Raw genomic sequence first — 15,955 nt, 5'->3', positions numbered from 1 at the left:
GAGGAGGATGCGCAGCGCGGTTGGTACCCGGCTGCTCCGCGGTTGTCCGGTGAGGCCAGGGGGTTCGCATCTGCAGATCCCTCTCTGGGGACACAGTTTTTGATCCCCGCCTCTCAGCTCCGGAGACGTGGTTCCCGCAGTCGGGTAGCTGGGGAATCGTGTTTACAGTACTTGTCACCGTTCCGAACTGGGCGTCCCGGACTCCGAATCCTTGGCTCAGGACTACATTTCCCAGAAGGCGCCGCGGTGATCGACAGCTCGACCAGCCTACGGACAGGGACAATTTCTCGTCGCGGAAACTGGAAAGCCAATGGCAAGAGGTCCTGGGCGGTGTTTTCCGGCGGCTGGCTTGGGGAGCGCCGGGTTCCACCTGTGTCTCCACAGTCCTGTCACGCACCCCCTGTTCGGATTCGGGTAGGGACGCGCCGGGTGTGGCGGGCCGGGCGCGGCTCGGTGGCGGCGGACTCTCCTTCCCGCTCCGTCCCCGGCTGGGCCCCGGGGGGCCGGTGAGTGGGTCTGAGAGAGGAGACAGCGGCCGCAGCCGGACGCTGCGGAGGAGCGCGGAGGGGGCGGCTCGCCTGCCGCCCCGACGCCGACTCTGCCGGGTCCCCGCGCTCGCCCTGCGGAGCCGGCGGGTCTCTCAAAGCAGCGGGGACCGGTAGCTGCGGTTTTCTGCGCTGTCGTCGCGATGGCAACCCTTGTATCCATTTTCTTGCTCCTTGATGGTGGTCCTGGGGGGCAGCCTCGCTTTGGGACCCCCCCCCCCGCCCCTGACCGCAGCACCCCGATGGGGCCTGCTGCACGGCGAGGGGGGAGAATGGGTGGCGGCCCGTCCCGGGCGGTCATGTTTCTATTAATAAATCCGGTGACAAACCGCTGCTTCGCACAAAGGCACTCGGGCACCGCACCTGGCGCTCGGGGGGCCTTTGAGGTCACCTGCCCCGGAGACAGCGTGGGAGGCAGGGTCTCCGCACCCGCGGCTGGGAACTTCGTCCCCATCCCGCCGCCTCCTGCAGGGGGCGCTGCTCTGGTGGTTTGTAATGGACGCAGAACTAAAACGATTGCTCCAAACTCAGCACGGTTCTCACTCCCCGATGACACGATTTTTAAAAATATATTTTTATTGATTTTTTACCAAGAGGAAGGGAGAGGGACAGACAGAAACATCGATGAGCGAGAAACATCCATCAGCTGCCTCCTGCACACCCCCTACTGGGGATGTGACCACAACCAAGGTAACCCAGGAGCCCTCAGTCCGCAGGCCAACGCTCTATCCACTGAGCCAAACCGGTTAGGGCTAATGACATGATTTTTTTAAAAATATATTTTATTGATTTTTAAATATATATATATTTTATTGACTTTTTACAGAGAGGAAAGGAGAGGGATAGAGAGCCAGAAACATTGATGAGAGAGAAACATCAATCAGCTGCCTCCTGCACACCCCCCACTGGGGATGTGCCTGCAACCAAGGTACATGCCCTTGACCGGAATCAAACCTGGGACCTTTCAGTCCACAGGCCGACGCTCTATCCACTGAGCCAAACCGGTTTCGGCAAATGACATGATTTTTGTTCGTGAAGGTTTTAAGCCAGAGAGGTGAAATGTATTCCTACGGTTTTGGGGTCCTTTCAAAAACTCAGGACTTGATCAGTGACCAATAGCAGTGGCTGTAAATGGATACATGTTTCCATGAGAAGTGTGCGTATGTGCATGTGTGTGTGTGTGTGTGTGTGTGTGTGTGTGTGTATCCTAGAAGTTCTAGGTGCTTTGATTGGGCGAGACGAAGATGGGAAGGAGTAAAACTTCCTCACCCTCATCTGGTCCATCCTGCATTCTGGAACACAGAATATTTTTGTAGCAGGTTTCGTGGCTGACTTGTGTTTGTTTCTGTTGGAAACTTCTTAAAAATATATATATGGCCCTAGCTGTTTTGGCTCAGTGGATAGTGTCGGCCTGAGGACTGAAGGGTCCCAGGTTCGATTCCAGGTCAAGGGAACATGCCTGGGTTTCGGCTCCATCCCCAGTGTGGGGCGTGCAGGAGGCAGCTGATCAATGGTTCTCTCTCATCATTGATGTTTCTATCTCTCTTTCCCTCTCCCTTCTCTCTGAAATCAATAAAAATAAGAATAATTTAAAATATATATAATAATATATATATATATGTTTTTATCGATTTTAGAGAGAGAGGAATAGAGAGATAGAAACGGGGATGGGCTGCCTCCTGTATGCCCCCCACTGAGGATGGAGACCCCAACCCGGGCGTGTGCCCTGACTGGGAATTGATCTGGTGACCTCTTGATTCATGGGTCGACGCTCAACTACTGAACCATACTTGGGGAGGCTGTTGGAAACTCTTTAAAGAGAGGGAATCTATCATATTTCTTTGCGACTCCCAATGCCTTACAACATATTACTCAATGAAGAAATTACTGATCCATCCAGTAATCTGGTCATCTCCCCCAAAATATTTTTTTCTTGATATTGCTGTCAATTTTATGAATGTATTCATGATTGTTTTCAACAGCACAGTGGTTAGGATCATTATATACTTATCCCCATTGAAGTTCACTTGATTTTACAGCTTATCCACCACTTTATTTTATTTATTTTTAAATATATTTTTATTGATTTCAGAGAGGAAGAGAGAGGGACAGAGAGATAGAAACATCAATGATAAGAGAGAATCATTGATTGGTTGCCTTCTTCACAGCCCCCACTGGGAATCGAGCCCGCAACCTGGGCATGTGCCCTTGATTGGAATCGAACCCTGGGACCCTTCAGTCCACAGGCCGATGCATTATCCAGTGAGCCAAACTGGCTAAGGCTGTTATTTTATTTTATTTTATTTTTTTTTTTTTTTTGCAAAGGATATTTTATGTTTATGTTGATTCTTTAGATGAAGAACAGGTAAGACTCTCCCAAATTTACTTACAACCCTATTTTTGTGCCCTGGTGCTTCTGTCCCTGGCCCAGCTTCCATATGGAAATCCACCATTCCCAACTTTTCTTTTCTTTTTAAAATATATTTCATTGATTTTTTACAGAGAGGAAGAAAGAGGGATAGAGAGTTAGAAACATCGATGAGAGAGAAACATCGATGAGAGAGAAACCATCAATCAGCTGCCTCCTGCACATTCCCAGCTTTTCTAACAAGTCGGTGTTGCCTCTTACTGGTTTTTCGTTCTTTGCCTGTGCATTTTCTCTCTCTCGGGCCAATCTGTCCAAAAAAACTTCCTTTTGCTGATTGAATGTGTAGTGTTCCACCTTCCCATTTTGTGCTATTTAAAGCAGACATACCTCTTTTCAGGTCTGATTCTGCTACTTTGACGTTGATATGTGCAAAGACTTTCTGTGGGTTTCCTGGGTCATCTTTCCGCGTGATGATCTCCACGTCAGAAACTTCCCCACATCTGCTGAACTGGTTTTGTAGGTCCACCTCAGAAATGCTCCGGCCAAGGCCACCCACAAAAAGGCGCTTTGTTTCTCGGTCGGCTTTCATAAAGGCTGGGATACACCCGGTGTGTTCCGGTAGGAAAATAATTTGAGTTCTTTCCATTAGTTCTTCTCCAACCGCGTTGTCTCCACAGCCAGCGCTGTGGAGGTCCCTTATAATTTTATTTTTTATTCAGGTCTTTTTGTTATTTTATTATTTATTATTTTATTTTTAAAAATATATATATTTTATTGATTCCAGAGAGGAAGGGAGAGGGAGAGAGAGAGAGAGAGAGAAACATCAATGATGAGAGAGAATCACCGATCGGCTGCCTCCTGCACGCCCCCTACTGGGGATCGAGCCTGCAACCCAGGCATGCGCCCTTGGCCGGAATTGAACCCGGGATCCCTCAGTCCACAGGCCGACGCTCCATCCACTGAGCCAAACCAGCCAGGGCTATTCAGGTCTTTTTAAGTGTCACGTCTTACTCCAGGAAGCCTTGAAATAGAATGGTGCCCAGGGCAGTTCCCTTTGGGCTTCTGCTCAGTTCTGTTTCTTGAGGTTGACACCAAATCTACAAGCTGGGAGAAGCCGCTGTCCTCATAACTAATATGACCATATTTGATATAATTCAATGGACAATTGCTTGCTTGATGAGAAGAATAGTTGGAAAGAATCTAAAGCTTTTCAGAAATCGAGTTATACCTGGACATTCTCTCCTTTGTTTATCTTGTCCATCACGAACAACTTGTTCCTCAAAAAGTTAGTGTGTCCAGCTGGCCGGTGGGGCTCAGTGGTTAGCGTCAACCTAGGCACCAAGAGGTCACAGTTCAATTCCCAGTCAGGACACATGCCTGGGTTGGGGGTTCCATCCCCCGGTGGAGGGCGTGCAGGAGGCAGCTGGTCGATGATTCTCTTTCATCATTGATGTTTCTCTCTCTCTCCCTCTCCTTTCCTCAATGAAATCAATAAAAACACTAGAGGCCCAGTGTGTAAATTCGTGCACAGGTGGGGTCCCTCGGCCTGGCCGGCGGGAGGGGGGCGGGCACGCAGCGGTGGGGAGGGACCACGGGAGGTTGGCTGTGGGAGCGCACTGACCACCAGGGAGCGGCTCCTGTGTTGAGCGTCTGCCACCTGGTGGTCAGTGTGCGTCATAGTGAGTGGTCAACCGTAACAGTCACTTAGGCTTTTATATATATAGATGCTAAAAAAAAATTAGTGTGTCCAAAGACAGGATTCTGTTCATCTGTCTCGAGGAGGCCCAAGCCTCTCTAGTGATGAGAAAGTTGGCCAAGGGTAGGATTATGTAAAAATAGAATAAGAACACCCAACCACCCTCCTGAGCCGCCCCGCCATCCGTCCATGGAGGTAGCCCCTGGGCCTTGAGAATCAGGAGGAGGTGGCCCTCTGGGCTGTGACAGGGTGCCTCCCACCTGGCCCCTCTCCCTGCCCGGCCGCCCTGCAGCCATAGACACTCAATTTACCAAGGACCTGACCTTTGTGGGAAAGCAATAGACTCTCTTTTTTAAAGATTTATTTCTTGAAGTAATAAATATGTTATTGGGATGTGAGGTGCAAAAACAATTAAAAATTCTGTCTAATAAAGAGGGAATATGCTAACTGACCATCATGCCCTCACAAAGATGGCGGCGCCCACAGCCAATAAGGAGGGAATATGCTAATTGACTGCCATGCCCTCAAAGATGGCGGTGCCCACAGCCACAAGATGGTGACGCCCAGTCCCCTCAGCCCTGCCCGGGTGGCAGGCGCAGCATGGCCGGGCCCATCCCTAGGTGAGTCTGGTCGCTCCGCATGCCTGCCTCTATCGTCCCCTAGTCCCCTCAGCCCCCCAGCCACCCAGGGCCGGCCCGAGGCGCAGGCAAGCCTCGGATGTCAGCTGCACAGCCGCCCAGGGCTGCCTGAGGCTCAGTTAACCAGGGCCGGCCAAGGCTTGCACTGCGGCAGTGGCAGCAGCAGAGGTGTGATGGGGGCGTTGCCTTCCCCTGATCAGCGGGTCGCCTCCCACCCCTGAGGGCTCCCGGACTGTGAGAGGGGGCAGGCCGGGCTGAGGGACCCTCCAGTACATGATTTTTTATGCACCAGGCCTCTAGTCCTATCTAATAAAAGAGTAATATGCAAATTGACCATCACTCCAACACACAAGGTGGCTGCCCCCATGTGGACACAAGATGGCCAGCAGGGGAGGGCAGTTGTGGGCAATCAGGCCAGCAGAGAAGGGCAGTTGGGGGGGACCAGGCCTGCAGGGGAGGGCAGTTGGGGGGAAGCAGGCCTGCAGGGGAGGGCAGTGGGGGGGACCAGGCCTGCAGGGGATGGCAGTTGGGGGGGACTGGGCTGGCAGGAGAGGGCAGTTGGTGGGGACCAGGCCTGCAGGGGAGGGCAGTTGCGGGGGGACCATGCCTGCAGGGGAGGGCAGTTAGGGGGAACCAGGCCTGCAGGGGAGGGCAGTTGAACATCCCTTGAGGGGTCCCAGATTGGAGAGGGTGCAGGCTGGGCGGAGGGACACCCCCGCCCCCTCCCCCCATGCACAAATTTCGTGCACTGGGCCTCTAGTAAATAAATAAATAGAAATAGAATAAGAAAATCAAACCTTCTGTGGTGGACAGAATTCACCTGAGAGCTAGTCTAGTGGAGGGTGGCGGCGGGGCGGGGGGGCTTTGTGTATACGGATATCCTTGGTAGCTGTCCTTTGCTTTTCAGACCATAGTGAGGATATCCTGAGAGCTGGATGCATAATGAGGTCTGTTGCTTTAGGACCTGATGACCCTCAATGATGTGGCTGGGGACTTCAGGGAAGAACGGGCACTACTTAGAGAATCCTCTTCAGGGATACGAGCCAGCACCGTTAGAAGAATGGGCTCTCAAAGGGTAAGGATGCTACTCTCCTTTATTTATTTACTTTTAATATGTTTTTATTGATTTTTAGAGAGAGAGAAAGGGAGAGTGAGAGAGAGAGAGAGAAACATCAATGATGAGAGAGAAACATCATCCATTGACTGCCTCCTGCACCCCCCTATTGGGAATCAAGCCCACAACCCAGGTATGTGCCCTGACTGGGAATCGAACCAGTGACCTTTGCGTTCCTGGGTGGATGCTCAACCACTGAGCCATACCCAGCCGGGCAGGCTGCTACTCTCCTTTAGATTTAAGCCTTATATTTTAAAAGGGCCTAGGTCTAGCCCTAACCGGTTTGGCTCAGTGGTTAAAGCATCGGCCTGTGGACTGAAAGGTCCCAGGTTCGATTCCGGTCAAGGGCATGTACCTTGGTTGCGGGCACATCCCCAGTGGGGGACGTGCAGGAGGCAGCTGATGGATGTTTCTCTCTCATCGATGTTTCTAACTCTCTGTCCCTCTCCCTTCCTCTCTGTAAAAAAATCAATAAAATATATTTAAAAAACAAAAACAAAAAATAAAAGGGCCTAGGTCTAACTGGTCTCTTGGGATGCTGGTCTCTTAGAGCTCCAGATTCCTGTGAGAATAACTGTTGCCTCCCTGGCAAAGAAAGGAGCACTTCCATTTTTATGGCACTTTTTAAAAAATATATATTTTATTGATTTTTACAGAGAGGAAGGGAGAGGGAGAGAGAGTTAGAAACATCGATGAGAGAGAAACATCCATCAGCTGCCTCCTGCACACCCCCAACTGGGGATGTGCCCGCAACCAAGGTACATGCCCTTGACCGGAATCGAACCTGGGACCCTTCAGTCCGCAGGCCGACGCTCTATCCACTGCGCCACACCGGTCAGGGCTTTATGGCACTTTATGGTTTGCAGATGTCTTTGGCATTTATTATCTTGTTAATATCTCACCATAACCCTTTGACGCATGTATTATCTTCCACCTTTTCCAGCTCAGGACACTGAGACTCTAAGGTAAGTGCCAGAGGTGAGAGCTCAGATCAGGTCTTTGTGGAAAATGGGGAGTATGTACATATGTACACACAAGTCATATATACTCGCTGAAGAAAAAAAACGAACAAAATAAAAACAAAAGTCATCCATTCTACCACTGAAAAGTTACTATGCCTCCATAGATAAAATTAAAAGCATAATACACATACACACTTATACAATTAACAAACAAGCACATATAGAATTAGAAAATGATATAAAAACAAAAGAAAAAATTGGGGTCAGCCGAAACCGGTTTGGCTCAGTGGATAGAGCGTCGGCCTGCGGACGGAAGGGTCCCAGGTTCGATTCCGGTCTAAGGGCATGTACCTTGGTTGCGGGCACATCCCCAGTCGGGGGTGTGCAGGAGGCAGCTGATCGGTGTTTCTCTCTCATCGATGTTTCTGGCTCTCTGTCCCTCTCCCTTCCTCTCTGTAAAAAATCAATAAAATATATTTAAAAAAAAAAAGAAAAAAGAAAGAAAAAATTGGGATCAGACTGTATATTCAGTTGTACATCCTATTTTTTTCTATTTTCTTTTAAAAATATATTTTTATTGATTTCAGAGAGGGAGGGAGAGGGAGAAGAGAGGTAGAAACATCAATGATGAGAGAGAATCATTGATCGGCTGCGTCCTGCACACCCCACTCTGGGGATTGGGCCCACAACCCGAGCATGTGCCCTGACCAGGAATTGAACCCTGACCTCCTGGTTCAATCACTGAGCAAAGCCAATTGGGCCATTCTACTTTCTTATACATTATATTATGAATATATTTTGACAACAATAAATATCTTCCTGTATACTACTTAAAATAACCATTTAGTATTTTGTCATATGAGTAAAATAATTCACATTAGATTGAAGTACATATTGACCATTTTTTACTGATAAAATGGCAGTTTCGGGAGGTGGGGGGAGGGTGGGTAGGTGGTAAGTGATCAAAGAACTTGTGTGCATATATGCATAACCCATGGACACAGACAATAGGATGGTGAAGGCTTAGGGCAGGGCAGGGTTTGGGGTGGGCTAGATGGGGTCAATGCGGAAAGAAAAGGGGGACATATGTAATACTTTCAACAATAAAAAGAGCCTCGCCTGTGTGGCTCAGTGGTTGAGCCTCAATCCAGGAACCAGGAGGTCACAGGTTTGATTCCCGGTGCCCCTGGATTGTGGACTCAATGCCTGTTAGGTCTGATCAAATAATTGAATGGATACCCCCTCACCTAGAAATCGGCCTTTATTGTTATTTACTTATTATTTAAAAATATTTTTTATTTGTTTTTATTTTTATTGATTTCTGAGAGGAAGGGAGAGGGAGAGAGAGGTAGAAACATCGATGATGAGAGGGAATCATTGGTTGGCTGCCTCCTGCACACTCCCTACTGGGGATTGAGCCCTGCAACCCAGGCATGTGCCCCTGACTGGAATTGAACCTGGGACCTTCAGTCCGATGGCTGATGCTCCATGCACTGAGTCAAACCGGCTAGGGCTGGGAATTGACCTTTAGACCACTTTACCACCAACATTCCCTTTTGCTTAGACCACATTCCCTTTTGCTTTGATCACACTCCACTTGCTAAGACCATTATCTTTCCCCTCTGGTCCTGCCCAGAGAATTCTCTGCCTGGAAAAAGCCCACCTAGAGTCCCTTCAAATCTCTGACTCCCTGTCCCTGGGTGCTGGCACCATTTGGGGCCCAGCCCATCTGGTTTTCCAGATGACCTAATAAGTTCATTCTTTTCTCCTTGGAGACTCTGACAATCCCCAGTGGGAGGCTTGCAGGAGGCAGCTGGTGGATGATGTTTCTCTCTCATCGATGTTTCTATCTCTCTATCGCTCTCCCTTCATCTCTCTCTAAAAATCAATAAAAACGCATTTAAAAAAATAAATAGCAGTTTTGTATGGCTCAAATATGCCTTTCGTATGCCTTTGTTGTGGGACATTTAATTGATTTATGTCATTTCCAGATTCTCACCAGTATTGTGATAAATAACTCTTAGCTAATTATCTTTTTTATTTTATTATTTATTTTATTATTTTAAAATATATTTTATTGATTTTTTACAGAGAGGAAGGGAGAGGGTTAGAGCGTCAGAAACATCGATGAGAGAGAAACATCGATCAGCTGCCTCCTGCACACCCCCTACTGGGAATGTGCCCGCAACCAAGGTACATGCCCTTGACCGGAATCGAACCCAGGACCCTTGAGTCCACAGGCCGACACTCTGTCCACTGAGCCAAACCAGTTTTGGCGAGCTAATTATCTTTTTTAAAAAAGTCTTCTTTATTGAATTATAATTAGTTAATAAGTAGCTAATATGTCTTTGCACAACTTTTATTTTTTCATTTTCTTACAATTCCCAGAATTAGAATTGATGGGTTCACAAATAGGTACATTTCTCAGGTATTTGATATTTTTGCCAAATGCCTTCTAAAAAGATTAAATCAATTTATTTATTCCCAAAAGCATTATATGAAAGTGTCCGTTTCTTTCTAGTCTACCATCATGGTAGATAATATATTTTAAGAGTCTGGGTTAATTAGTAGGGATAGCTAACATTTATTGAGGACTTACCATTTAATCCTTATAACTCTATAAAGTAGATCTTATCATTATCCCTAGTTTATAAAGACATAGACACAGAGAATTGAAGTAACTTTCCTGAGGTCACACAGCTACTAAGAGACAGGGTTAGGATTCAAACTTAGGCAATATGACTCTTGAGTTTACACTCTTCACCTCTACACTTATTGCCTAAGTGTATCATTGTTTTAAATTTTTTAAAAATATATTTTATTGATTTTTTACAGAGAGGAAGGAGAGGGATAGAGAGTTAGAAACATCAATGAGAGAGAAACATCGATCAGCTGCCTCCTGCACACCCCCTACTGGGGATGTGCCCGCAACCAACGGTACATGCCCTTGACCGGAATCGAACCTGGGACCTTTCAGTCTGCAGGCCGACGCTCTATCCACTGAGCCAAACCGGTTTCGGCTGTTTTAATTTTTTAAAAATATGTTTTTAAAATTGATTTTAGAGAAGAGGAAGGGAGAGGGACACAGAGAGAGCAACATCAATGAGAGAGAAACATCATCAATTGGCTGCCTCCTGCACACCCCCTACTGGGGATCAAGCCCAAAAACCTGGGCCTGTGCCCTGACCAGGAATCGAACCAGTGACCTCTTGTTTCATGGGTCGATGCTCAACCACTGAGCCACACAGGCCGGACAATCGTTTTAATTTAAATTTCTTTGGCTAGCCCTGGCTGGTGTTGCTCAGTGGATAGAGCGTCAGCCTGCAGACTGAAGGGTCCCAGGTTCGATTCCGGTCAAGGGCACATGCTGGATTGTGGGCTCGATCCCTAGGGGAGGGCGTGCAGGAGGCAGCCGGTCATATATATATATATGTGTATGTATATGTATGTATATATATGTGTGTTTATGTATATGTGTGTATATGTATGTATATATATTTTTTTTTCCCCCCCTTTGGTTAATAGTAAGTGTAAGATTTTCCATATATGTATAGGCTACTTTTCTTTCTTTTGTGAATTGCCTATGCATGTCCTTTGTTCATTATTTTTTTTTCTTACAAATGTTTGTCTTTTTCTCATAGCTGTATCTATTGCTGTCCTTCTGGGGAAAAATTTAAAGGCCAATATTATAGTTAACTCCCTTGATTCTCTCTAAGGGTGAGGTCATGGCGGCTTTGTTTCTGATAAAGTTATCTTTCCACATGGGTTTAGCCTTGTGCCTTCTGAGGCGAGTTATTGTACTTACCCTAGAGTTTCAATGACCTGATTTTTTTTTTTTAATTATTGTTGAAAGTATTACATATGTCTCCTTTTATCCTCCATCCACCCCCACTAGCTCCCTCACCCACCCCCACTAGCCCTCTCACTCCAGGCCCTCACCACCCCACTATCTGCATCCATGGGTTATGCATATATGCATACACAGTCTTTGGTTGATTATCTCCCATCCACACATCCTCCCCCGCCTTTCCTCTGAGATTCTGCTGTTTTTTTCCTTGTTTGTTTTTTTAATGGGAGGAAAAGGGCTTTTCCTCAGCCTCTTGGGGAGATCACGCTCTTTGATCACTTTATCGTGGCTGCCCTTTTTTTAAAAAAATATATTTTATTGATTTTTTACAGAGAAGAAGGGAGAGGGATAGAGAGTTAGAAACATCGATCAGCTGCCTCCTGCACACTCCCTACTGGGGATGTGCCCGCAACCAAGGCACATGCCCTTGACAGGAATCAAACCTGGGACCCTTCATTCCACAGACCAACGCTCTATCAACTGAGCCAAACCGGTTTCGGCAGGGCTGTTTGTTTTTTATTTTTTTTTAATGGGAGGAAAAGGGCTTTTCCTCAGCCTCTTGGGGAGATCACGCTTTTTGATCACCTTATCGTGGCTGCCCTTTTAATGAGACAAAACACGCACGAGGTTTCTCTGGATGTCCCCTTCTAGCTAGGGAAGGAGGAGGGCTTAGATTTTGGCCAGGCCTCGTGTGATTGGCTCAGATCCACAGCCTCTGTTCATCTTCCTGTACAGGATTTCTAGACCAAGTGTCATCTCCCAGCTGGAACAGAAAGACGAGTCATGGCTTCTACCACCCCGACATTTTGAGGCAAGAGACATCCTAAGGGGAAGTCACACAGGTGAGCTGTGAGGGTTACTTGGTGGGAGAAGAATTGGAAACGCTGCCCTGGAGTTTTGATCTTCCTACTGGAAGTTTAAATTTGAGTTCTTGGGCAGTCACGAATTGACCAAATAAAGTCTCTTTTTAAGTAAGCATCTCACTTTCGTTTCCACTATGACATCTTTGAGAGGAGTTGCCTAATTTTGACAACACGTGGTTTACTCTTTTTTTTTTAAAATATATTTTATGGATTTTTTACAGAGAGGAAGAGAGAGGGAGAGAGAGTTAGAAACATCGATGAGAGAGAAACATCGATCAGCTGCCTCTTGCACACCCCCCACTGGGGATGTGCCCGCAACCAAGGTACATGCCCTTAGACCGGAATCGAACCTGGGACCCTTGAGTCCGCAGGCCGACGCTCTATCCACTGAGCCAAACCGGTTTCGGCGACGTGGTTTACTCTTGAACGGTGTAAATGTCCTCTCAAGATTTATCTGGTCATCTGAAAATAAAAAGCGTTTAGGAATTCATGTTTTCCGTGAGCTCAATGAACATCAATAAACTTTCCACAGAGTGAAAACCAAAGTAGTCAAATTAAGTACAGCCTGTTGCACAAACACTAATTTTAATATTTCTTGCTGCCTTCCGATGTACGTTCCTGACAACTTTATTCTCAGTCACTTCTGTTAATTTTTCAGACTTGGAGAGTCAGCTGGAAAAACTCCATCAGGCTGTTTCTGAAACAGCAGAACCAAGCGGAACATCCTCAGAAGGGGCCAGTACAGATGTTTATCAGACACCTGGCTGGGGAGGAAGCTGGGGGAGGGGCCTTGAATTAGAACCTGGGACCCTTCCAGGGGAGGGCCGTCGGGACATGGATTCAGACAAGCTCCTGGATGGATATCCAGGAAAGAAGCCTGTGTGTGCAGAATGTGGGAAAACCTTCAGCCAGAGCTCCTATCTCATTAGACACCTCAGAACCCACACCGGCGAGAGGCCTTATAAATGCACTGAGTGTGGGAAAGGCTTCAAGCAGAGCTCAGACCTCGTCACCCATCGCAGAACACACACAGGAGAGAGACCCTACCAGTGCAGTGGGTGCGAGAAAAAATTTGGCGACAGCTCCACGCTCATCAAACACCAGCGGACCCACACAGGCGAGAGGCCCTACGAGTGCCCGGAGTGTGGGAAGACTTTCGGGCGCAAGCCGCACCTCATCATGCACCAGAGGACCCACACCGGAGAGAAGCCCTACACGTGCCTCAGATGTCACAAAAGCTTCAGTCGAAGCTCCAATTTCATCACCCACCAGAGGACCCACACGGGAGTGAAGCCTTACAGGTGTGATGTCTGCGGGGAGAGTTTCAGCCAAAGCTCGGATTTGATCAAGCACCAACGAACCCACACGGGGGAACGGCCCTTTAAATGCCCCGCGTGTGGGAAGGGCTTCACCGACAGTTCTCACTTTGTGGCTCACATGAGCACGCACTCAGGAGAAAGGCCCTTCAGCTGTCCCTCCTGTCCCAAGAGTTTCAGCCAGAGCTCACATCTGGTCACGCACCAGAGGACACACACCGGCGAGCGGCCTTTTAAGTGTGACGCCTGTGGCAAAGGGTTCGCCGACAGCTCCGCCCTCGTTAAGCACCAGCGGATCCACACGGGAGAGAGACCCTACCGGTGTGGCGAGTGCGGGAAGAGCTTCAGTCAGAGCTCCCACTTCGTGACCCATCAGCGGATCCACTTAGGAGAGAGACCGTATCCGTGCCCCGAGTGTGGCAAAACCTTCAACCAGCGTTCCCACTTCCTGACACACCAGAGAACACACACGGGAGAAAAACCCTTTCACTGTAGTAAATGTGACAAGAGCTTCCGTCAGAAAGCACATCTTTTATGCCATCAAAACACTCATTTGATTTAGGAATTAATCTTTAGTGGGTTTTGCTGCTCCCTTCCAAAAAATTAAAAAAAAATATATATATATATATTTCTATTGACTTCAGAGAGAAAGGGAGAGGGAGAGAGAGAGAAACATCAATGATGAGAGAATCATTGATTGGCTGCCTCCTGCATGACCCCCGCTGGGGATCGAGCCCACAACCCAGGCATGCGCCCTTGACCGGAATTGAACCTGAGACCCTTCAGTCCACAGGCAGACATTCTATCCACTGAGCCAAACCGGTTAGGGCCACATTTTTATCTTTTTTTTTTTTTAATAATATATTTTATTGATTTTTTTACAGAGAGCAAGGGAGTGGGATAGAGAGTTAGAAACATCGATGAGAGAGAAACATCGATCAGCTGCCTCCTGCACACTCCCTACTGGGTATGTGCCCACAACCAAGATACATGCCCTTGACCGGAATCGAACCTGGGACCCTTGAGTCTGCAGGCTGACGCTCTATCCACTGAGCCAAACCGGTTAGGGCCACATTTTTATCTTTAAGTACCCCCCGATAGAGAAAACTATCTTCAAGCACCCCAATTAGGAACCTGGGCACCAGTGGCTCGAGTTGGGCCCTAATCTGTTCCCTCTCTTTTTCTCCCATGTTTTAATGGTAAGGATAAACCTATAGGATCCAAACAACGCAAAAGGCATTCCTTCAATGTTTTTGATGGCTTCTTAGGGAAATATAAGTTGAATGGTTGATGCCTGGTTACTCTAAGAGAAGTGAAATAAATGTGACCTAAAGGTCTCATGTAAGCCACCTAGTACAGTGCCTGGCGCAAAGTAGGTGCTCAGTAACAAAATGGTCCCATTATCACTAAAATGGTTAATATTTGAGATCTTATATAAAGCCCTCACTATTGTGCCTGCCCCTTAAAAGACACTCCCTGCCAAGCTAGTTGCTTATATCAGCCTCATTACACAGTAAGGCATTTATTAGGGCAGCCCCGCCAGCCGAGGACTTGCGAGCAATTAGGTAGGCATTGGGAGATTTGGGGTGTGAGCGCCCAGATTTAATAAAACAAGAAAACACTCTCTCCCAAGCCAGTGCTATGCAGGCATTAGTCACCAGATGTCTCATCGCCATGACGAGGCAGAATTACCGAGAGGATGTTTGCGGTCTTGTGACTAAGAGGCTGAACGAATTTCAGACGCGTTCTGTACAGCAGCCGGGCCCGAGGCGCTCCCATTGGAGGTTGGCTGCCATCTGAGGCACAGGAAGGTCCAGTGACAAGCAAGCCAGAGGGGCCTGGAAGAGGACTGTCACCCTGTGGAAGCAAGATTCCCGAGGCGACTGAGCAACGCATCCAGCTGCAGGACACAGCGCCTGTTTTCGAATCTGCTGGGTCCTTTGCCTTTTAGCTTTAAGTCACTGCAACAACTCTGTGACCCTCTTCGGGTCATTCATTTTACACACCGGTACATTCCTGAATTTAACTGAAATGTACTGAGGAAAGCCAGTGTTGACAGGAGCACTGACTTCTCGGAGAAGGAGGGCTGTCTGAGTCCTGGCCCAGACACTTGACCTTGGCCAGACTTCCGCCTTTTGTCAGGCCCTACCTTCCCTACCTCGCAAGGTGGTTGTGAGAGCCTAGCACGCACGCACGCACGCGAGCACTTTGTTGTTAAACCATAAAGTGTAATATCTCTAAAGTGACAGCATTGTTGCAAATGTCTCCCCCCCCTCCCCCCGAGGAACTCTGGGTAATAATTCTCCAGATGTCTCATTTTCTCTCCTAATGACAGGCTTCTTTTTTCCACGTGTTGAAAACCTAAGGCCTGAAAAATGCTGTGGATCACGTAGTTGACAGAAGAGCCAGATTGTGGCTGCAGATCTCCTGTCAGCAACACAGAACCGACCAGCTCTGGGCTCTGTCAGTGTCTCGTGTTAGATCCATCAGGCCGCTCTGAATTTGGAAATGATAGAGGCGCGGAGCCTAAGTTCCCGGGAGCTTTACAGGATTCTGGGCTGGGGGTTCCTTGGTCCTGGAGGAGTAAGAGTGGACAGGTAAGGGCA

The 15,955-nt window shown here is 47.9% G+C and overlaps 2 protein-coding genes across 2 annotated transcripts; one reads left to right on the top strand and one right to left on the bottom strand.

Annotated features, from left to right (window-relative positions):
* Nucleotides 1–389: 389 nt before the first annotated feature.
* Nucleotides 390–3,502, bottom strand: LOC129148324 (nucleolar protein 8-like). The gene is given in 4 exon segments (XM_054713176.1): nt 390–488; nt 2,867–3,014; nt 3,155–3,240; nt 3,242–3,502. Coding segments are annotated over 4 exon segments (594 nt in total).
* Nucleotides 393–15,550, top strand: ZNF774 (zinc finger protein 774). The gene is made up of 4 exons (XM_054713213.1): nt 393–506; nt 6,209–6,322; nt 11,906–12,012; nt 12,692–15,550. The coding sequence occupies exons 2-4, from the start codon at nt 6,225–6,227 to the stop codon at nt 13,909–13,911; spliced, it is 1,425 nt and encodes a 474-aa protein (XP_054569188.1). The 5' UTR covers nt 393–506; nt 6,209–6,224; the 3' UTR covers nt 13,912–15,550.
* Nucleotides 15,551–15,955: the final 405 nt, after the last annotated feature.

The sequence above is a fragment of the Eptesicus fuscus genome, chromosome 25, assembly GCF_027574615.1.
Source record: "Eptesicus fuscus isolate TK198812 chromosome 25, DD_ASM_mEF_20220401, whole genome shotgun sequence".
Lineage (NCBI taxonomy): Eukaryota > Metazoa > Chordata > Mammalia > Chiroptera > Vespertilionidae > Eptesicus > Eptesicus fuscus.
The sequence above is the reverse complement of the archived record's forward strand: the minus strand, read 5'-3'. Positions and strand labels throughout refer to the sequence as shown.

What these genes read in the sequence shown, in the direction of transcription:
- ZNF774 (XM_054713213.1), top strand. Translation starts at nt 6,225, where the DNA reads ATGATGTGGCTGGGGACTTCAGGGAAGAACGGGCACTACTTAGAGAAT. An exon ending in GAAGAATGGGCTCTCAAAGG is followed by an intron (nt 6,323 to 11,905) that starts GTAAGGATGCTA and finishes CTTCCTGTACAG; the next exon opens with GATTTCTAGACCAAGTGTCA. An exon ending in CCTAAGGGGAAGTCACACAG is followed by an intron (nt 12,013 to 12,691) that starts GTGAGCTGTGAG and finishes TTAATTTTTCAG; the next exon opens with ACTTGGAGAGTCAGCTGGAA.